The 22,606-nt window shown below is 40.6% G+C and overlaps 1 protein-coding gene across 3 annotated transcripts in view; it reads right to left on the reverse strand.

The window, feature by feature from the left end:
- TGFBR2 (transforming growth factor beta receptor 2) overlaps positions 1-22,606 on the reverse strand; it is an 87,297-nt gene that overhangs the window by 17,124 nt on the left and 47,567 nt on the right. For all 3 annotated transcript variants that reach the window (XM_054552442.2, XM_003776298.5, XM_002813978.6), the window contains 2 exons: positions 4,535-5,334; positions 2,715-2,856 (listed from right to left, as the gene is read on the reverse strand). In XM_054552442.2, coding sequence (XP_054408417.1) covers positions 2,715-2,856; positions 4,535-5,334 — 942 coding nt within the window. The remainder of the gene's footprint in view (positions 1-2,714; positions 2,857-4,534; positions 5,335-22,606) is intronic.

Here is a 22,606-nt window from a genome sequence, read left to right on the forward strand (position 1 = left end):
TTCAAGCAGAAAATTATTCTCAGTGGCTGAAACTTGGTTAAACAAATTTCACTGTGCAAGGAAAAACAAAGTTAACTTTTGGAAGTGTTTTGGGGGAAGAAATCTCGGTCAAGAAACTAGAAAATAATAACTATGTCAGCTAGATAGGAAGTGCCATCCCCATGCGGGGTCTCAGGAAAACACGTGAGGTTCAGCAGGGTGCAGGATGGGAGGGGGTGACCCGGACCCACGCTGGAGAATTGGCTATGCATATTCTGAACAGGATGAAGACTCAGAGCCAGCAGTGGTGCCAATTGAATCTGCCTTGGGCAAAATGTTGGGTAGTTTGGACCGGTGACCCAAGCTGTGGCAACCTGAGCAACAAAATAAATAATGACAATACTGGATACTCATACAATAAAACAAATATCCAAAATCCCCTGCTGATATAAATACATAATTAGTAAACAAAGAACAGGGGATGGTGACAGAAGAGACAGATCTTTTTTAAAGTAGAATGCATATTAATAAATATAGAAGGAACAAGAAAAACAGAAGATCTTCCTTAAGTAAACATTATAGTAATAATTGTTATAGGCAGGAATTAGTCATAGATCATCAAATTAGTGGGTAAATGATGAATAAGAAAGTTCTACTACCTTTGCTAAACAGGTATTTAGTATCTTTAGAAACAGGTCAAAGGCATTGTATTACTTACAAATGGACAAAGAGCAGCAGGTCCCACTTTAACCAAAGGACCAAATTTAACATTAATAACCAGACACGTAGACATCTTATTTCCCCTGATATGATGCACTGAAGACAGGCACACTATCACTTCTGTGGTAATTTTGCCCAAAATATGTAATCTCAATCTAATCATGAGAAAACATTAGTGAAATCCAAAGTGAGAGACAGTCTAAATAACTGTTTTAAACTTTTTATAAGTGTCAAGGTCACAAAAGACAAAAATTGACTGAGGAACTGTCACAAGATCAAGGAGACTAAGGAGGCATGCACATTAGATGAATGCGGGATCCTAAACTAGATCCTGTTTCAGAAAAGAACATTACTGGGGACTTGGAAGTACAAACAGGTATATGGACTAATTAAGAACACTGAGTCCAGGTTAATTTGTTGTTCTTGATAGCCATACTATGGTTTAGGTTAGATATTAACAACACGCAAAGTTGAGTTAAGAGTATATAGAAACTCCACTATTTTTGCAACTATTTTGTAAGTCTAAAATTATCACAAAACAAAAAGTTAAAAATGGAATGGAGGCTGGGCGCAGTGGCTCATGCCTGTAATCCCAGCATTTTAGGAGGCTGAGGTGGGCAGATCATGAGGTCAAGAGTTCGATACCAGCCTGATCAACACAGTGAAACCCTGTCTCTACTAAAAATACAAAAATTAGCTGGGTATGGTGGTGCGTGTCTGTAATCCCAGCTACTCAGGAGGCTGAGCCAGGAGAACTGCTTGAACCCAGGAGGCGGAGGTTGCAGTCAGCCGAGATTGCACCATTGCACTCTAGCCCGGGTGACAGAGCGAGACTCTGTCTCAAAAAAAAAAAAAAGGGAGTTAGTTTGGCTTCATTTGGCAGCCAACCAGGATGAACTTGGGGCACAGATTTCTCAGGTGAGACCTAAGACCCTGTCTCACCTAAGAAATAAAGAAGAACATGAATAGAAACACACAGGGGACAGGAGACAGCAAAAGGCAGTTCTAGTTCAATGAGAGCTTGTGCTGGGCTGCTTTCAGTGGACAAGCATGCCAGAATTCTATTGCTTTATGTGTCATGCATCTGCCCTCCAAGGTATTGAGAACAGAGTCATGAAAGGGTGTAGTAATGTAGACCTCAACTGTTCTTGCCTCCTGGACAACAAGTGACAATACTTCCTAGAACAACAGCCTCACTCTGGCACCCCAGATGTTTGCTGCCCATTCTATCTGCAGTCTCAACGGTCAATAGTAGTAACAGCCTCTAACAGTGAAAAGGACTCAGCATATAACCTGCTGAGAAGACATAGCAGAGGGCATCTGGGAGGCTATGACAGTGTGTTCAGGAAAATATGATCCTAAAAGAAAAAAAAAACAGTAGGTGGCTGAACTTGGGGAGAAAAAGAGCAAGCCAGCTGGACACCTTGGGCTTTTCAGGAGAAAAGTTGGTCTCCTAATCAGTCTTGCAGGCTTAAGCAGTAAGAGGACGGCCTTCCTCAATAACCTCTTCACTAGAATTTTCAAAACCTAAACAAATATCTCAAACAATGATATTTTTTTCCCCAATAAAAGAATGGCATGTCCATAAAAGTAAATTTTGAATCAAATCTTTTTCCCAGACATAATTCTGAAAAACCTTAAAACACAAAGTAAAAGAAATAAGCTGCTTATCTGAATATTATCCACATGATCATTAGAGATAATTCTTATACATTTATTAGTATTCGTCTCTTGCCAGATATTTAAATAACTGTGAAGAGATGTGTCAAGAGAAGAGTAATTATACAAAGCTTTATAAAAGGAGATACAAAGCTTTATGCTCCAAATGTGGCTTTCAGTTTAAAAACCTAGGCTGTTTAGCATAACCCCAAATAGTTCTGGGATGGTTGTGTAATATCAGATCTCAACTAGCTCTAATAACTGCTTTGTAACCCCTGGAATAATGCTCGAAGCAACACATGATCTTATTTTGAAGACAAGTTTACCACTACAAAATGATGCTGGTCCATACATACCTCCCACTGCATTACAACGAGATGTCATTTCCCAGAGCACCAGAGCCATGGAGTAGACATCGGTCTGCTTGAAGGACTCAACATTCTCCAAATTCATCCTGGATTCTAGGACTTCTGGAGCCATGTATCTTGCAGTTCCCACCTATAGCAAAAACAGACAGTGAGGCCCATCGTTTAACTCCAGCTGCATTTTTATTTTCACAATATAGCTGATGGTGGCCCCTGACATGTGCAGAGGATTTTTTTAAAAAATCAAAGTGCTGTTTTAAAGAGTGAGAAATGCACAGAAAGGTACAGATAGATGGTTATTTTTTAAAATAGATGTTCTCTCCCTGAAAACCCTCTAAAGACTATAAACAAAGCACGCCAAAATAAGGAAGTGCCAAACCCCAGAGCTGCCTTATCTAACCCCATGACTTATATCATCACATTTTTCAATAACATCCTTACAGATAACCTGAGAGACAATATTTGTGATATTTTAAATGTTTATTTTTGCTTTCCAAAATTGAATTTTTTTTATTCCTGAAACTCCAAGACTTATGGTAAAAATAATAATTGCTATCAGTTTTGATCACTTCAGGACTGAGTCTTAATCTTTGTTGATCCCATGGCACATTCCAGTGTGCAAAGGATATAGTACAATTGCATAACATCTCTACTAAATTAAATTGTATAAAAGCATTTTCACAGTAAAAGACCAAATCTGGATCACTTTATAATTTCGACGTGTGGGCCATGTAGTTTTATTTTGACTTTGAGGCCTGTGCTAATCTCCATGACTGATAATATGCAAACGTGGGATCCATATGAAAAAGGAAAAAAATATTCCAGGGAATGGATCACTTAAATATTTAGTATTGTAGTATGTATAGACTGATTAAATAACAATAAAGTCCTACCTTCCCAAGGATCTAGGGAAGCCAAGTGAGTTGATATTATCATTCCAAGGAATGTTTCTTATTGGCATGTATTAGAAAAAATTTTTCTTCTCAAGAGGTCATTGCATGGCTCATTACTCTGGCACATTAGTCTGTCCATGTTTTGATGTTTACCTCAACACTGTGTGCGCTGCCATGGACACAGGGTTGACTGAGCAGTAACCGAATGCTTCAAAGTGTGTCCTGCCACCTGGCTAAAGAAGACAGTGCTGCTCTCCACGGACTCCACTGTGTGAAAACACTGGGCTCATCATTTATAAGGGATGTTGTGGTGATTTCTAATCACCTTCCAATAGTTTCTTAGCCAAAAACATTTCCATTTTAATCTGTGAGAGTGCTTCAAGAGTGGAAGTGCTCACTCAGTCGACAAGTACTTATTTTACTTTCAGTGTTCAAGGCATTGTGCTAGATATCTTGGGTGACCATGTGGATGTAGATTTGGACTTCAGGGAGATTGCCTTCCTCGATGCTATTAATACAAAGAATAATACAAAGAAACCAAAACAACTACAGCTAGTATAGAGTAGAAAGGACTGAGTACAACCATAAGAGAGGGAAAAAATAGAGGTAAAGTACTAACAGTGCTTGAAACAAAGAAAAAACATTTGCTGGAAGAGAAATGAGGATTGATCCAGGAGGAAAAAATGTGCTGAATTGGGAAGAATTTGAAGACGGGAGGAGAAATGCTGTCTATTAGCAAAAATGCTCAGGCAGGACAGAGCAGAGTATGCTCAAGGCAGACTCCATACTTTGGCTAGATTCCCTAGACCAGTGTCCAGAGTACAGGGCTGTTTGAGATAAGAGCCAGGAGATATGGATCAAGAGGCAGGGTGAAGCCAGGCTCAAGGTAAAGGGGATCTAGCACTAGCTCTAACTTACCTGCCCACTGTTAGCCAGGTCATCCACAGACAGAGTAGGGTCCAGACGCAGGGAAAGCCCAAAGTCACACAGGCAGCAGGTTAGGTCGTTCTTCACGAGGATATTGGAGCTCTTGAGGTCCCTGTGCACGATGGGCATCTTGGGCCTCCCACATGGAGTGTGATCACTGTGGAGGTGAGCAATCCCCCGGGCGAGGGAGCTGCCCAGCTTGCGCAGGTCCTCCCAGCTGATGACATGCCGTGTCAGGTACTCCTGTAGGTTGCCCTTGGCGTGGAAAGCGGTGATCAGCCAGTACTGTTTCCCCAACTCCGTCTTCCGCTCCTCAGCCGTCAGGAACTGGAGTATGTTCTCATGCTTCAGGTTGATGTCTGAGAAGATGTCCTTCTCTGTCTTCCAAGAGGCATACTCCTCATAGGGAAAGATCTTGACTGCCACTGTCTCAAACTGCTCTGAAGTGTTCTGCTTCAGCTTGGCCTTATAGACCTCAGCAAAGCGACCTTTCCCCACCAGCGTGTCCAGCTCAATGGGCAGCAGCTCTGTGTTGTGGTTGATGTTGTTGGCGCACGTGGAGCTGATGTCAGAGCGGTCGTCTTCCAGGATGATGGCACAGTGCTCACTGAACTCCATGAGCTTCCGCGTCTTGCCGGTTTCCCAGGATGAACTCAGCTTCTGCTGCCGGTTAACGCGGTAGCAGTAGAAGATGATGATGACAGATATGGCAACTCCCAGTGGTGGCAGGAGGCTGATGCCTGTCACTTGAAATATGACTAGCAACAAGTCAGGATTGCTGGTGTTATATTCTGATGGGGAAACAAAACAAGGAGAGAAGGAGTTGGATGTGGTAGGTAAGTACTGTCAGGAAGTGGGTTCATGCCTGAGCATCTATAGATTTTAGCATCTGCATAGTTTTTGTAGATACAATATTGTTAATTTTTATTTCAGGGATGCAAGTGTATGCTCGTTCAGTCTTCCCTGCCTCTGGCCATCTATTCGTCATCTCCTACTCTTCCTTCAAACTTCAGCTTAAATGTCACTCCTTAAGAGAGGCCTAGAAAAACTTGGAAAATTGTCTTATTTTATACATTTTCATAGCACCTTATACTTTTCCTAGGTAACAATTCAGTACAACTTAAACTAAATGAACTATGACTCTACCTCTTGATTTCACATCTATCTTTCCCTACTCTTGTCATCCCCCACGGACAGGGAACTCCATGCTGGAAGGGACCATGTCTTCTTCACTACTGTAAACTGCACTTAGCACACAGCAAGTCCTCAATATTGCCAAATAAAAAGACAAAGCATTTACTGAGTGTTATCTAAGCTCAGGACATTGGGAACATGGAAAAAAATGACACAGCTTCTGCCTTCAAAAAATCTGCATGTATGATATCTGGTAAAAACACAGAGCGTGCCACAGTTTCCACCAAAATCTTTGCTCTTTTTCAAACTCCAACTTGTTCTGCTCTGATCAGCATTCAAGCTACCCTGGGCCCATGGGTGACAGGGAGAGGAGTCCGTGGAAAGGATCTCTTTGGACGGTTATCTTACACCCACCCAACATTCCTCTTTTCAGTGTGCATATGAATTGTAGTTTCATGGAACTGAAATATTTAATAGCAACAATGGAAACATTGCCGAAAAGGTAAAACAAGTTAAAAATGGAAATGCTGCAGTTTTATGACTTGGAATTCTGAAGCAGTCCCCTGTGAGCTGACAAGGAGAGTCCTTAGCACCAGATATCTAACTATAATATCTTGTGCCTCAAACTTTGTTTCATGTGCTGGCCTTGTTGGCTCTGGTGAAATAGTTTTCCTCTTTGGAAGAAGGACATGAATAGAAACAGACAGTGGACAGGAGAGAGCAAAAGGCAGCTCTAGTTCAATGGGAGCTTGTGCTGGGCTGCTTTCATTGGGCAAACATGCAGAATTCTATTGCTTTATGTGTCATCCATCTGCCCTCCAAAGTACCCATTAATGAGCAGGCCTCATGCTCAGATCCTAGAATCATTCATTAAATATATCACTACTGAGTGTCTATGATGGGCATGGCACTGCCCTCAGAGAGTAGCCAGTAGAGGACTTAGGGCATATATACAAGTAAGCAATATATGGCGTCTGGGATAGGGGCTAAATGTACAATGTAATCTATATATTAGTGGAATGTGGAAAAGCTTAAAGAAACTTGGAAGGCACAGTAGCAAAAAACTGCCTTTAAGTTGGTCTCTGAAGAATGGGAAAAGTCAGTGACGAGTGGAAAGAGTGCTATGTTAAGGAGAAAGAATATATGATCTATCTAAGGAAGAGCAATTATCCCATACTGACCACTCTGCACCTGGGGAATAGAAAGGAAAAAAATGGGTAGGTGGTATGGACCCAAACTCCGTGTCAGAGAAGGATCTTTTGATTATTCATTTGTCAGTTTTCACCTACAGTAGGTGTTTGAAGAGAAAAAAAAAAAAGTGATGAGAATATAGTCCAGGTGGAATGAGGATATAACCAAATTCTCTCAAGGGGAACCCATTACCTAAATGGTACTGATAAAGGAGTTAAGAAGAAATTACTTGGGCAGATAGTAAGGGTATGGAAGTCCTCGGTAAGGCATTTCTTTTTAATGAAAAGCAGCCCCAAATCATTTTCTAACAAAGAGCAGCCTGTAAAGTTGAGCTTCAGACATAGACAGGCAAGCTGGGAGCTTGCACGGGTGAATGCCAGCAGGAACTAAGGACATGTTCAAGATGGCAGCTCCATCTTCCCTTCTCTTTGTCAGCCATGTGTACAATAAAGAACAGACAAGATGGTGCTGATCAACTGGAAAGTCCATTTGCATAATAAGATTAGGGTGGGGTGACCAGTCTTCCCCATGCACTGTGTAAACGTCATACCTGATTGAACAAATCTGTGAGCCCTATGTAAATCAGACACCGCCTCCTCAAACCGGACTATAAAATCCAGCACATTCACCACCGGCCCGTCGTTTCCGCTTGGAGACTCCTTTCTCTATAGAGAGAGTTGTTTCTCTTTCTCTTCTCTTCTGCCTATTAAACCTCCACTCCTAAACTCCTCGTGTGTGTTCATGTCCTAAATTTTCCTGAGTCACGATGATGAACCCCAGGTTATATACCCCAGTCTACATAGCTGCTTCAGCATCTGATACTTTTTTTTTTTTTTTCTCGAGATGGAGTCTTGCTCTGTCACCCAGGCAGGAGTGCAATGGCATAATCTCTGCTCACTGCAACCTCGCCTCCTGGGTTCAAGCGATTCTCCTGCCTCAGCCTCTATGCCCGGCTAACTATTTTTTTTTTTTTTTTTTGTATTTTTAGTAGAGATGGGGTTTCACCATGTTGGCCAGGCCGGTCGTGAACTCCTGACCTTGTGATCCGCCCACCTTGGCCTCCCAAAGTGCTGGGATTACAGGTGTGAGCCACTGCGCTTGGCCCAGCATCTGATACTTTCATCTAAGGAAACAGTGAGAAATGAAGCTAGTACATATCAATTTTTAAGGTTTATGTGTAATATGATTACTTGTTCTTAAGGTAAGTCTGAGTGGAAATGCCAACTTCCACTGACTATATATTCTAGATGAAAATCTTGGGTCTAGTAACCAGAGAAGTAACCCCAAGATGTCAGAATTCCAGCAAGCAAGAGGAAAAAAAATCACCATTTTTGGGAAAGATATATGAATGCATTTTAAAAGTATAGGGAAAAAGAAAATTTGGTGATTGACCCTTAAAAACATAAATTCTTACACTGGGAGGCTTGGATTGGGACAAAGAACAGGCAAGAGTAGGACAGAAATGGGGTGGGACAAAGCAATTACAAAATGATTGAATGCAAAAGAAGAAAAAGATGCTCTTGTGAAGATGTATGGACTGTCTCTGTTGTCCAGCAAACAAAATTAAGGGGGCAGATGAACACAACACAAATTCAAACACAACAGCCGATCCAGCAGTTGGCATTTCCACTTAGGCTTACCACTTCCACAATGCTCCCTGCCTGAAACTCCACCTCTATTACATGTGGTATCCAATGAATGTGTTTGCTTGAAGTACCCACTTGTCTCCATTCTCTGTGTCTGTAACTACATGGAATGTCTTATAATCACAAATCCACTTGATTATCTGATTGCTTCTCTCCTGACAAAGCAGGGTAGTGGCCAGGTCTGTTTTGATCATCATGATATACCCAGCACCTGGGGCAAAATGGGGCAATTTATGTTATTCAACAAACGTTTGTTTTAGAAGCTGAATGATTACTTATGTGGAATGATACTTCTCAAATTTTTTATATTTTACAGCAAGGTTTGACAAACTATGGCTCAAAAGTCCATGGCCTGCTTTTGTATAGTCCTGTGACCTAAGAATGATTTCCACCCCCATTTTTAAAGAGTTGTTTAAAAAACAATAAAACTAAGAGGTTCATGCAACAGAAATCTTATCTGGCCTAGAAAGCCTAAAATATTTACTATCTGGCCCTTCACAGAAAAACTTTGCTGACCCCTCTTCTTAGAGGTGTTATTTTAATAACCTCATTGGCAGAATCTGGAGAGACTTCACTTTGGCCAAATGTGAATATGTAGTCAATTTTTTTTCACATATGAGAAATACAATTTGAAAAAATTTAAATATTAACTGCATAATTACTTAGCTGTGTCCTTAATTCACTAAAACATCCAAATGAAATGTTGATTCATCATGGATAATTTTATTTTATAATTCCTAACTATCTATAAAAACAGTCGTATTTGCTAATTTCAATTCCTTTTTAGCCTAAAGGAAACACAAAAACAGAAATCCCCTTAAGTTTATGTGTGGCACTGACTGAAGAAGATTCTAGAAATCCCCAGTTCAATGTCAGAAACCAAAGTTTTACTTTCTCCTAAAATTTCCTGTTATTTCTTTAGAAAACTTACACTTAAAAAATTTGAGGGGGAGGAATTCTTGAATAACATCTGTCAATCTTGAAACTTCAAAGAGGTGGTGAAAAACTCTAACAATAGCAACCAGGGCTGGAAGGAAGCTTTGGGATGTGGCTTTATCTAAACAGGAGCCACCCACACCCTCTGGCAGTATTAACCCTTGGGTTGCTACTAGAAAACCCAACAGCCGTTGGTGTAGGTACAAGCCAGCATCTCCTTTAGTTGGAGACCAACAGGAAATGTTTCTTTTCATCAGCCGCCAGTTACAGAGAAACTCATAAACTGAACACTTACTAAGTTCCTGGCTGTGTGCTAAGGATTTTATAGAATATTTAAATTTAATTGATAGAAAAACCCTATGAGGTAGACACTGCTATTATTATAAACCCCATTTTACAGATAGGGAAGCTGAAGATCAGACGGTTTAAGTAATTTTCCAAGACGATAAATTTAGGCAACAGCAAAGCTGGTATTTACAATGAGCACTGCCTGATTGGAGAGACTTCTGATCTCAACCCCATACCTGATCTCTAAACTTCATATTGGTGAGAGCCAACTAAGAATGACAATGACCTTAGGCTGGGTGTGGTGGCTCACGCCTGAAATCTTAGCACTTTGGCGGGAGGATCACTTGAGCCTAGGAGTTTGAGACTTGCCTGGGCAACATAGTGAGACTGTCTCTACACAAACTGAAAAAAAAAAAAAAAAAAAAAAAATTAGCCAGGCACTGTGGTGCTTCCTGCAGTCCCAGCTATTAGGGTGGCTGAGACAGGAGGATTACTTTACTTGAGGTAGGAGTTCAAGGCTGCAGCACACTATGATCCTGCCACTGCATTCCAGCCTGGGTAACAGAGCAAGACCCTGTGTTTGGGCGGTTGGGGTTGGGGGATGGGGGTTGGAGGGGTGGGGAAGAATGACTTTATATAAGCTCCCAATTTGATAAAGTGTTTTTCTTTAGTGTAGCCTGGACTAAGTGATTTTACAGCCATCCACCCAGTGACATTGGCAATTCTTGTATAATGTGTCTAAAGGAGTATATTTTGGGTATGGGGATTATATTCCTTTGTTCTGAACTAAGAACCACAGTTTAGTAGTGTCTTTGTAAATATGCATCTTTTTCCTGCCAGGAAATAAAAAGTTTTCTGTGAAGGAGAACCCCCAAATCTTTTTCTTTTCTCAGAGCCTGTTCTCATGGCCTAGAACTTAGCAGAGCTCAAAACATAATTGTTGCACTATTGGGACCTTCCATGAATAGCAATAACATTGAACTAGATATAGCTCTGAAGGGCATTAAAAATAAGAGTGGAATTTATCCAAGGCTCATAAAAAAATGAGGCTATAATAGTAAACATTTTTAGCCTGGGTTTGATAAATAGAGTTCAGTGGGTCTGTGAATTTGAATGGGCAAAAACTGCATCTTTTTTATTTTCTTTAACCTTTAATTAAAAATTAATATTTCCTAGTATCAGCTGTACCTATGAGTTTGTTGTTGCAGACGTCTCAGCATGTGACTTACACTCATCATTTAGATATTTCAATTGTTAGATGTGCTGCTATTGTTATTTTTAAAAAATATTTGATCATTGTATTTCAATGTAATTGGTTTTCTTTGAAATACTCCATGTTCCATTTTATGCATTTAAAAAACATCACAGTGAGAAGGGGTCCACAGGCTTCCCTACTTCAAGAAGTCCATGGCAAAGACACACAAAAAGGGAAGCTCCCTTGGCAGAGTGAAGGCATTTGGGCTCTAGTCTCTTCTCCAGGACTTGCTAGAGTAGGGATTTTGAGATTGATGGGTTTCTCCAGGAAGTTGGTAACTAATGCCAATGGGAGATCTGCCTGGCTTGATTTGTTGTGCTGCACATGGACAACTGTGGATGCTGTCGGAGCTTCTGTGGAGTGGGAAGGGAGCTCCACAGTGGAGAATGAGGAGAAGCCCTCCTTTGAAATCTTGTAACAGTAAGAAAGATAACTCATATACAATGTGCTTTGTTGGGTTAGGCACTGGACAATTTATTTTGTAAACATGATCTACTTTATTTCTCCAAAAACCCTATGTACGAGTTAGATTCTCTTACCCCCGTTTTACAAAGGAGGATACTGAACCTTGGTTGTTTCTACAACATTTTTGTCTACTTAGTAAATAAGTATTCTTGTTAAGTAAAAGTTGTTCCTAGTAAGTACTCAATAAATGAATGCTGTCCTTTTAATGTTATAATTAACATGACTTGAGACAGGAAGTTCTTCCTTCCCCTCAGCTATCTCTCTTTAGCACAGTTTCCTTCTTTGGATCTCAGCCAGTTGCATATATACCCTTGCTTTTAGGTGAACATGCTGGCATGTGAACATCCTTGTGGTTAGAGTTTCACTGCCAACTTCACAAGAATCTCTCTTGGCATCTGAGGCTCATTAGTGTACTAATACACCAAGGTGTGCGAAAAACTGTCATCCATGTCCCTTTCTATTGCTCAGATAAATTAGTATCCCACTAAATTTTTGCCCTAAACTCCTTTACCGAGTGGAGGAATTGCCAGACTACGTCAAATATTAAAGTAGGAGCCTATCTCCCAAATTCAGCTATGTTGATTTGCTTTTTATCAAGATACATTAACTGATCCACATAGGATTTTATTTACCAAGTTGGCCTTAATTTAATGTTTTTATTTTTTTAACCAAGTGACTTTTATTTAAAATAGTGAATTAAGTTCCTTTTAGGAACTAGTGTCGGCATAACAAAGGACATAAAAGAGGCTGAGAGCAAAGTGTGTGTGTGCGCACGCGCGTGTGCATGTGTGTGCGCACATGCATACTCAAGTTATAAGACAAACTGTTTACTTTTCAATCACTCCAAAGGAAAGTATACCACAGGATTTCCCCTTGAGGTTTTCTGCCAGTTTGTATTTTTTTATGGCATATTAACATTTATCTTTGGAAGACAGAAAAAAAAAGAATTTGACATTTGTCTTTAAAAAAATATTTATGTAACAAGACTCTGACAATTGCAAATGGCTCCTTATTTGCAACTAAGTCTGGCCTCTATGAGTGACAGAAGTGACTGGAAATTTTCAGAATTATTAAATGGATCTCAGAGTTCATTGTTAAGGAGATAGCTTGGTGGTATGGAAAGAACAAAAGCTTTGAAGCCATTCGGATGATTAAAAAAAAATGGAGGGCAGACATGGTGGCTCACGCCTGTAATCCCAGCACTTTGTGAGGCTGAGGTGGGAGGATCACTTGAGCCCAGGAGCTTGACACCATTCTGGGCAATATACTGAGACCCTGTCTGTATAAGAAAAAAAAATTAGCTGGATGTGGTGGTGTGGGCATGTAATCTGAGCTACTTAAACGGCTGAGGCAGGAGGATCACGAGCCCAGAAGTTCAAGACTGCAGCGAGCTACAATGGTGCCACCGCATTTTAGCCTGGGCAACAGAACGAAACCGTCTCCCCCCGCCCCGCCCCCCCAAAAAAAAGTTAGCCCTCTCTTCTTCTTTCCTTTCTCCTAAGGGTATTTAAAATAATATACTTAGCCCAAGAGCATGGTATGGCCTTCAAAATTAGAGAAATTACTCTGATTTCTCTCTTGTGAAAAAGAATTCATTCCAAAATAAAACACAGATACAGAAAAGTGCATAAAACAAGTGTCTGGCTTAGTGAATTACTATAAGATCAACACTCTTGTAACCACTGGTCAGGTCAGAAAATATAATTTTGCTGGCCACCCCAGAAGTCTGTTCATGTTCCCCAACTCAATCGGAGATCCCTCCCTTCCTCTAAAAAGTAATCACTATTCCTGGCTTTTACAGTTATCATTTTCTTGAGCTTTTAAACTTGTTTTATCATCCAAGTATGCATCTGTAGTCGTCTTGCTACTAATATGACTGAATACAAATGGAAAACCTTGTTTTTCTGCAGAATTACTGTTTTAAAAAAACTTCCTACAATAAAAACACCAGAATCATTACAAAAATGTTTAATCTGAATTAATCAAATCATCAGACAAATCTACAAAGTGCCCTTATAAAGTAAATAAAATGGTCTGACCTATTCAAATCAAAGTCAATGTCATGAAAACCAAAAAAACACACTGTAGAGGCAAAACAATCAATTTTAATGTGTTGTCCTTGACTGGATTCTGAATTTAAACAACAGACCCATAACCTTGAAGAAATCTGAATATGGACCGTACTGCATATATATTTAGATGTATATATGTGAATGTATCTGTGTCTGAGTATCTGTATACACACACACACACACACACAGAAAGAGAGTGAAAGCTAAGCACTCACATATATGCTTCATACTGCAGAGTTCAAAGATCTTGCCATTATTTTCTGCACCTTTAAAAATTTTGTTGGCGTGTTACATAAAGAATAACTTGTCACCTCATTATTCTAAGTGTGCCCGCAGACCAGCAGCCATCAGCATCTCCTGGGAACTTAGTGGAAATGAAGAGTCTTAGCGCTGTCCTCAACTAACTGAATCAGAATCTGCATTTAAAAGTTCTCTCAGTGATTCATTTACACATTCAAGTTTCAGAGGTAAATTTTATTCTTGCTAAAGAGTTTAGCAAAAATAAAGTTAAGTTCTTTGGTACTCTGCCACAGAGATGCTTTCCTCCTACAGAAAATTTCTTAGTGGAATTGTTTGCAAAGCTCTGGTACAGTTGTATTCAGCACTAGCCAATGAGAAAATGGTCCATGATAATTTTCTAGTCAATTAACTGGTGGAGGAGTGTAGAATGAGATATGCTTCCCCAACCATCATCCTAGTAAAAAGCACACCAATTTAGGCAAACAATAAAAAGTGATTTCAATTAAACAACAAAAGGAGAGTAAGCTCACTAGCAATGAAGGATTTAATTTGACTTCCAGCTATTGACAGCACTTTTCGACATTCTGGATATATTTTGAGAGTATTTTTCCCCAAATGATGAAAGAAGTCTTCTCTCCAATCAATGTGGTTGTTTTATTCCAACTGCACATATTTCAGAACAAAGCTATTCTCCACCTCTCCTATCCCATGGTACAGTCTCCTTTGTATTATTTCCTTCTTATCTCTCTCCCAGATGGAAAAGCCTTGCATGTATTCTAATCCAGTATGATAACCTCTTTCTAGAATACCCATGAGAGGTAGAGGTAAAACCTCTGCTTGAATATGTTATGGTAGAAGGACACCATTCCTTTGTTTTCATTCCATAATCAAATCACAATATTTCTAACTGCAGATATATTAGGATAAAGTCTAAATATTGGGATATGTTTATTCTTTACATTAAGTCAAATGTAGCCTCTGTGTACTTCTATTATTGGTCCTTCTGCTGTTCTCTAAAGCAAAAAGCAACAAAATGAACCCATTTTCTATGGGATGAGAACTATTAAACTCCTGCTGGATATTAAACTCAGATCTCCTAAATCATTTCATTTTCAGGTTGAGCAGCCATGTTTTCTTCGGTTACTTTTCAAGAGATATATTTATGAGACTCTAAAGTCTGATATATTTATCAGAACCTAAAATCAGCCTGCCCAGCATATAGCACCCAATAAATGCCAGGACCTTTTTTCTAAGGATAAAGTGATCTATTCTCCGAAACCACGCTTGCTATTTAAGATTCTTCATCATGCGTTTTGATAGACACAGATATAATACTTGGAATATAATCTGTGTAGCAAAGATTACAGCAGGACTCTCACCTCCTCTTCCACCGAGTGGAGTTTAAGGCTCTTGATGGTTTGTTCTTTCTGTTTTGTTTTGATTCTTTCAGCCAGATCATCCTGATTTCAGAATGACATCTACCCATGAAGTTTTAGAAAATTGGTCATTTCAGGCCATTAAAACCCTGATTCAGCCTTTGCTCTTTTAGGCATCCCTTCCACTGTGCTTTTCACCCTTTATGTTCCTCCTTAGGATATAGATTCCTGCTACTTCTCTTGCTCTGACTGTAAAAGGAGGGCAACCAACATTAGGAGGGTGCCTACAAGGTATCAGGCTTTGTCCAGGAAATGATGACACATCTGTCCCTCCACAAAGAGAGTTTCACACCTGATATATGTTCTTTGGAGCAAGATTTTTTTTTTCATTTTCTTTTCTGTGTTATTACAGTCTTCTGACTACTAAATGCTTAGGTTTTGTTAGAATCCCCACACCTGCCCTGATTCTTTAATTTTCTGGCTGGCTGTCTGAATTATACCTTGTACTCTGTCTAGGGGCCCTCATGTTCTCAGGAAACCTGAAAGCAAGGTACATTTCTTAAGTTACTTCAGGATGCTCTCCAACAGGGAGACCAGACCGCTTTGGAAAAGCATATTCATTATTCACAATACCTGTTAGGTCACCAAAATACATCCTCTCTCTCTCTCTGGCTTTCCAGGTGAACCACAGGCTTCCGCAATTCCTTCCCACCTGAGTTTCTCACCTCCTAAAATCACGCATATAGCCTCCCTGGTCCCTGCCTTGTCTCTGCCAAGGCAGTGGCACCCAAACCTTGCCATCCAACCTTTTGGACACATTAAGGTTTAAAATGTGCTTTCCTTTAATGTATAATTTAATCAGTTTTAAAAGCTAAGATGCCTATTCCCAATGAGGCTGTTGACCTTGTTCTAAAGCAATTGCTTGTAAATTGTTGTAGAAAACAAAATAATATCCCCTCTTAAAGTGTCTTGTTATTCCTCCACAGACGGGGTAAAACAGGTGTTGGTTTTTCTCCTCCTCTAACCTTCGAAGGCATAATTTTGGCTCCTTCCTGTGGTAGCTGCCATTCTTTAATTGTTACCGTCCCTTTCCAGGTTACAGGGGGAACGTGATGAAAAATAGAAAAAGATTTGGCAGAACAAACTGTCTTGAGTCCAGTGGTTCCCAATGTGGGCTGCATATTAAAATATCTTGAAGAATTAAAAAATAACTCCTGATACCAGGCCCCAGACCAATTAAGTCAGAAACTGCAGGAGTAAGACCCAGTTAATGAGTAGTTTTTAAAGCTCCTCAGGTGTTTCCAATGTGCAGCCAAGCCTAAGCATGACTACATCAGCCTGGTGGAAGAAACAGGTATTTTGAATAGGATGGGGCCTGGAAAATGAAAGACATGGAAATAATTTTAATGACTAAATTTCAGATAAATTGTTCTTGACATTGGAACCAAGTATATCCTCTAATTAGGCAACAAAAGGCATATATATGTATATTTTTAAAAGTAGATAAGCAAATATAAATTATTTCTCTAAAAGTTAAAATTTTTTAAAAAAAGCATAATTTGTAATGGCAAAATTGATATTTTCCACAACAGGTAACATGCAGGAGCAATTTAGAATACAAAAAGACTTTCCAAAGGCAAGTCATCCAGATGTCCAAATGCTGGTGAATACAGCCTCTGGAGTATATGTGGGTGGAAATAAAAGTCAATTTCACAGTGGTTAGCCACCTCCCTGAGCCTTTTTTTTCCCCTGGTGGGACACTGAGACACTTGCAAAGCAGCAAAAGGTCTCAGTGGACCCTTCTTGCCATTACTTATGGGTGTGGAGTTTATGGAACACATGGAGGCCGCAATGGGAGAGACCTGAGGCTGCAGAGGAACCACCAGAACCTTGCTACAGCACCAGCAGTATGGGTCCGACTGCTTTCTTGGCCACTCATATCCAGTGGATGGAATTTGAGACAGCCTGTGTCCATACTGGATTCCACTCTGCTGATTCATACCAGAATGAGGTTCTAGAGTACAAATATTCACAACCAGAAACCACATCTGGCCTCAGTGCAGCTTTATTTTGCTACTTAGGAAAAAAAAAATCTTGAAAAGCGAGTTGCTTTTGCCTTAATTCAGTTCAAATACATTCTAAGCTTCCTTCAACTGAGTCACAGTGTCCTCTAGCATGCAAAATCTTTATTATTTCCTTGGTCAGACATAGGGCCATATTGACGAATTCCAAGTGTGCTTTCTGACCAAGGCTGGTTCACAACCAAAGGCTACTTCAGCTCTGAGTCATCACCTCAAATAACTGATTTCTCTTCTCAGGAATGAGACTAGCAGCTTTAATCCATAATTTTCTTCCTCTTCTAACAACTTTTCTCAACCATACTTCCACACTTATTTTTTCTTCTGCATTTAGACCAGAAAGTAAATCTGGTTTGTTTCTTTTGAAACAAAAATGCACAGCTGGAAAGCCAGCTATTTTGAGGCGTGAGTGCACAGTTTCAAGGCAGCATACCTAAAATCCCCCAGAGCTACCAAAACACCATTTACTCTTTTCATTTCTTACATGCAAAAACTAATCATTTCCCCAAGAAGCCAGCTCCCTGGTGTTGGAGCTGAACAAACACAAAATGAGATTCGGGAGAAAGAGGGCAGCATTTCTAAGACTTCCCTTACTCAGAAAGCAATGGAAGTCAACAAAATGCTCAAAGCATGTGATCAGTGCACAGAGTGGGTTTGCTGGATGGCGTAAAGCAACGACATTAAGGACACAATGGGTCCAGAGGGAACCAGCTGGCTGAGATGTTCTGCTAGCAAGTTAAACATAGACAGGAAACCGCGTGTCTGATACTGTAAAAAAATAATTTGTCTTCCTGCCAGAGTTAGGCTAGCAAACCAAAAAGGCTGTTTTCACTTAAAAGAAATGCTACAACAATGAGAGAGGAAGGAATGAAACTTTGTGGCTACAAGAAGTCCTCTTCTCTGCCCCTCTCTCAACGTCTCAGGTTAGAGGGCACACATCACCACACTAACTGCTAAAGCCTGCACATAGCTTGCGAGTCAGCAACGTGCACCACTGGGCGTACATCTTATGGTCTGCTTCCCTATTTAACCACATAGATTGAACTTTGAGTCAGAAGTGGTTTCTCAAGTCCTGGTTTCTAAGCTAGCAAGATATAATTGATTTATTTACTTACAGTCCTATCCCATTCCCAAAAACAACAACAACAACAACAAAAACACAGTGAAAGAAGATACAGTCAAGATAGGAGCTATAATTATGACAAATGGAATATAAATGTGAGAAAACAGCGTAAAAACTGGTAAGCAAGAGTGATATTAGTATACTAAATGTGTAGGTACATATTTGCTAGAAGCATGATTCAGATTTGACTCTAAGCTTTTCTGGTAGTTAGCATTTGAGAGAGAAACACAAAAACCATGAATAGCTCTATCAGGGGTTGGCCTGAGCCCTGTTTTTGTAAATGAAGTTGTACTGGAACACAGCCATGTCCAATCACTTACACACTGTCTGTGGCTGCTACCACAGAAGAGTTGAGTAGCTGTGACAGAGACTCTGCCCTGCAAAGCTGAAAATATTTACTATCTTGCCTTTTATCAAAGAAGTTTGCAGACCCCTGCTCGGTATGCTTCAAAGTATCCTTAAGATCAGAGGCAAACAGGTCCTCATGAGGAGAACACCTTTCTAAAACAGAGAGCCAAAATAAATGTCTCCTGGCTTCCTCATGAAGATAACAATACAATGCAGTGAACTGCATCCTCCACATTCTTTACAGTAAACATACCACTTTGATTCACAGGACTCCTTATAATGGGGAGCACCTCAATAAGACTCAGGTGGAGGAATTTGCAGGGAAGAGGAGAATACATGACGTTGGTACAAATCTCTTCACTCATCTGGCTAAAGCCAAAGATAAGAAATTTGAATCTAGTGGAACAGTAATAACTATTTACAGTCAAAATTCATTACATAAATAAATAAATAAATACATTTATCCTCAAAATAATCCTATTAAAAGTATTCATTATTTCTACTCCCATTTTTCAGAGAGGAAAACAAGTAGTTATCCCAAGAACCAAGAGCTTATACATGGCTGAGCTGGGATCTGAACATAGGTAATCAGCAGGGAAGCCATGCTCTCAGCCCTGCCCTCTGTTGTCTTCCCAACAGATGAGCATCTTACTGGCCATCGTTTATACACATCATTTCTCATGGACATGGAAACAATGTCAGCCTGAGGTTGTGCTTCTTGCCAAGGACATGCTGAGTGGTGGGTCTGGGCTGCTGTTTGGCAAACAGAACAGGTAGCCTCTTACGTAAGGTGTGCAGCCTCCCACGGGTTAAGACTGATAAAAAAGCAAACACACCACCACCATGGGAATGTGGAAGGGTAAGGATATTCCTTCTATAAGAGTCAAGATTATCTGGTTCTTCTATCATTCTCCTATGGACAAAAAGTGAGGAACAAACTATGAGATCTTGGAAAAATCCCAGCTCCTCTCTGGAGACCCACTTTTTTGTCATTAAAATGAGAAGTCTGGAGGAGCCAATTCACGGGTTTCACTTCATCATAAAAATGTAATGAGTCTATGAAACAAGACAACACACCTGAAAGTAGTTAGCACAGGTGCACACATTCAGAGCAGGCTGCAATCCAAGGCAGCGACCATCAATATGGTTGTTCTATGAGTTCCCTCAGCCTAGGCCATGGGCTTGCCACCAGCTTGCCTACATTTCAATTGGAAAAGGGGTGGGACTCTGGTCCTGCAAACAAACTACTGAAAGTCTAGGACTTGGGTCCAATGCTATCCCCTTTCCTACATGGCCCCAGTGCCTCTCATTTTCTAGAATAAGCAGTTCAGTTCTAAGTTAGCAGGAAAAGCAGGATGGCCAAGATCCAGTCATTTGGGAGCTGGAAGTGGTCCGGCAGCATGCCTCCATTCATTCTCCTTGGCTTACCATCTTGTTTTCCATGTACCCACCTTCAGCAGATAATCTTAGCAAACAACCCAGGAAGGAACTGATTCAGGCCAACTCTTCTTAGCACCACACTACTACTCTCCAGGGCTTTCCAAGGCCACCAAACATCTCCATAGATCCAATTGAAAACAGTATCTTGTACAACGCATCTTGAAAACATTCGCAAATGTCTTCTTGCTTTGGGAAATATTAAGGGACAGTCCCACAGATAAACTAATACAAATACAATAAACTAACATGAACATGATCACAGAAACAAAAGAAATTCTTACTTGAAAGGTGTCTGATTTTCTCCACATTAAGATCCACACCAGAACAACGTTTGTGGAGTATATTTAAAAAATAAACTATTGTCACTGCTGAAAAAGACCCACATGCCACTGGAGAGCTCTGTTACACGAGCTGACTGAGTAAAGTATATTTAGCTCATTTCCAAATGACCAGGCTTTAGACCAAATTTATTCCTCATGGGCCCATTAGCTCAGGGAGTTACTAGCATGAAGTTAATAAGACCTCCATCTCTGGTTCCATCCCTACCTGGTGAGTTCACACCAGTGCTTCTCACACTTCAGTGTGCAAACAAATCACTGAGGGCCTTGTTACAGGCAGATACTAATGCAATAGGCCCTGGAGGACCCAAGGTTGTGCAGTTCTAATAAGCTCCCTGGTGATCCTGCTGCTGCTGGTCTAGACACTTTCAGTAGCAATGGTTTATACCATTCAGAAGAGGTATGTGTCTTGTTGTAGAGTGTTCTCGTTAATCAGGGGAAGAAGGAGTAAGAAAGGACGCACCTACTGTGTGCCAACCACTGTGCTGGGCGCTCCCAAGCATCATCTCCTTAAATCCCACAACAACCCACAGGTACCATTTATCAGCACTACTTGGCCAATAATGGTGCAGTCATTCAAAGAGAAGGCTTTGTGGCCCAAAGCAAGCTTTCCATGGAAAAAATGAAGAGGGAATGAATCCCTTTGGCAAGTACAGAACTGCGATTACCCTAATCACTTATGTGAAAGGCACTTGTGAGTTGTTTCAGTTTTATTTAGCTGCTTCCTGCTGTGATTCTGAGTCAAAACAGGAACAACGTGCCTAATTTGTAATATTATCCAACAATGCCAGGGATGTGGTTAGCTTTGATTAGAAATTCTAGACTCAGCATGCTCCCCTTGCCTCTGTGAAGGCATGTGGAGAAAAAGAGAAACTGGATGAAACAGGGATTAAAGCAGAGTGAGCCCCTCCAAAACCTTGTGGTGTGATATGTAGGTATCCGAATGCTCAGTTTATGCACCACAGTCAGCAGTCAACTACAAAACCTCAGTGTTAGAACAGAACTATGGCTACACAGGCCTGGTTTCCTGCATTCAGACAAGCACAAGTCACCAGCCCTCTATAAAAAGCCCAACTACTGCTAACAGCTAAACAGACAGTGACATGTCAGGCAATGTTGCAAGCACTTTACATGCATTAATCTACTCAATCCTCACAACACCTCCCACCCGCTTTGTATTTCCATTTTACAGATGAAGAGACTGAAGCATGGAGATGTCAAGTCACTGGCCCAACATAGCAGAGCTAATAAGCTGTAGAATAAGCCTTAAATCCAGGAGATCTGGCTCATTCTTGGGTATTACACTAGACCGTTTGTCTCTTACCTAAACCAGCAGAAATCACTTCTTCGCTCAGTGTTCCGCAAATTAAATGTCTCACTGCACTTGGAAACCATTTATGAAATGAATAAAACTGAGTTGTTGTGTTTGATTCTTACAGGTTCAGTGAGAGATCAATAACCGTATCATGTCTTTGCAAAGTGGGGATGTCATTGGCAAGTAAACAGTGTGGCTATTTGCTCAGGATTCCTTCCTCTCCTACCTCCTGTGCTGCTGCCTTCAGTCCTGGTGCCCATCAGGTCTCGTCTGACTGACAGCTGTCACCAGGCCATCCATCATGACCAATCCAAACAACTTCTCTTCTAATTGGAATTTTATATGTTGGTTAACATATCAGAGTCTACAGGGATAGACTCTGATTTCCTTAGAATTCTACACAAAATGTTTTGGCAGGAGGGAATCTTCAGAGACTGGGAGGGAAGCATGAATGTGAGAGAAAAGTTGTGCAGTGCAGACCTCAGCCCCATTCGAGTTGCTTCTCGACTCCTGCCTGCCCTTGGTCACTGTAGGGAGGCAGGGGAACTGGCACTAGGCCCCACTGAGGGATTCCAGGGTTAAGGGTAGGTACCTGGTTCAAAGAAAAAAACAGCAAGGTTTCTTTAACTCTTTCATTCTAAAAACCATGATCTCAGTCCTCTGAGGAACGGGCATCTATGACACCAGTCTCTGATGTCAAGATGTTACCATGTTCCTCTGCCTCTACAGACAACCAAGCCTCGTTTACAACAACAACAAAAGGAACAAATGTTAAATCTCTGCACCATTTAGTCTAGATGTTTGAATCTGTCTAGCAT

The sequence above is a fragment of the Pongo abelii genome, chromosome 2 (assembly GCF_028885655.2).
Source record: "Pongo abelii isolate AG06213 chromosome 2, NHGRI_mPonAbe1-v2.0_pri, whole genome shotgun sequence".
Lineage (NCBI taxonomy): Eukaryota > Metazoa > Chordata > Mammalia > Primates > Hominidae > Pongo > Pongo abelii.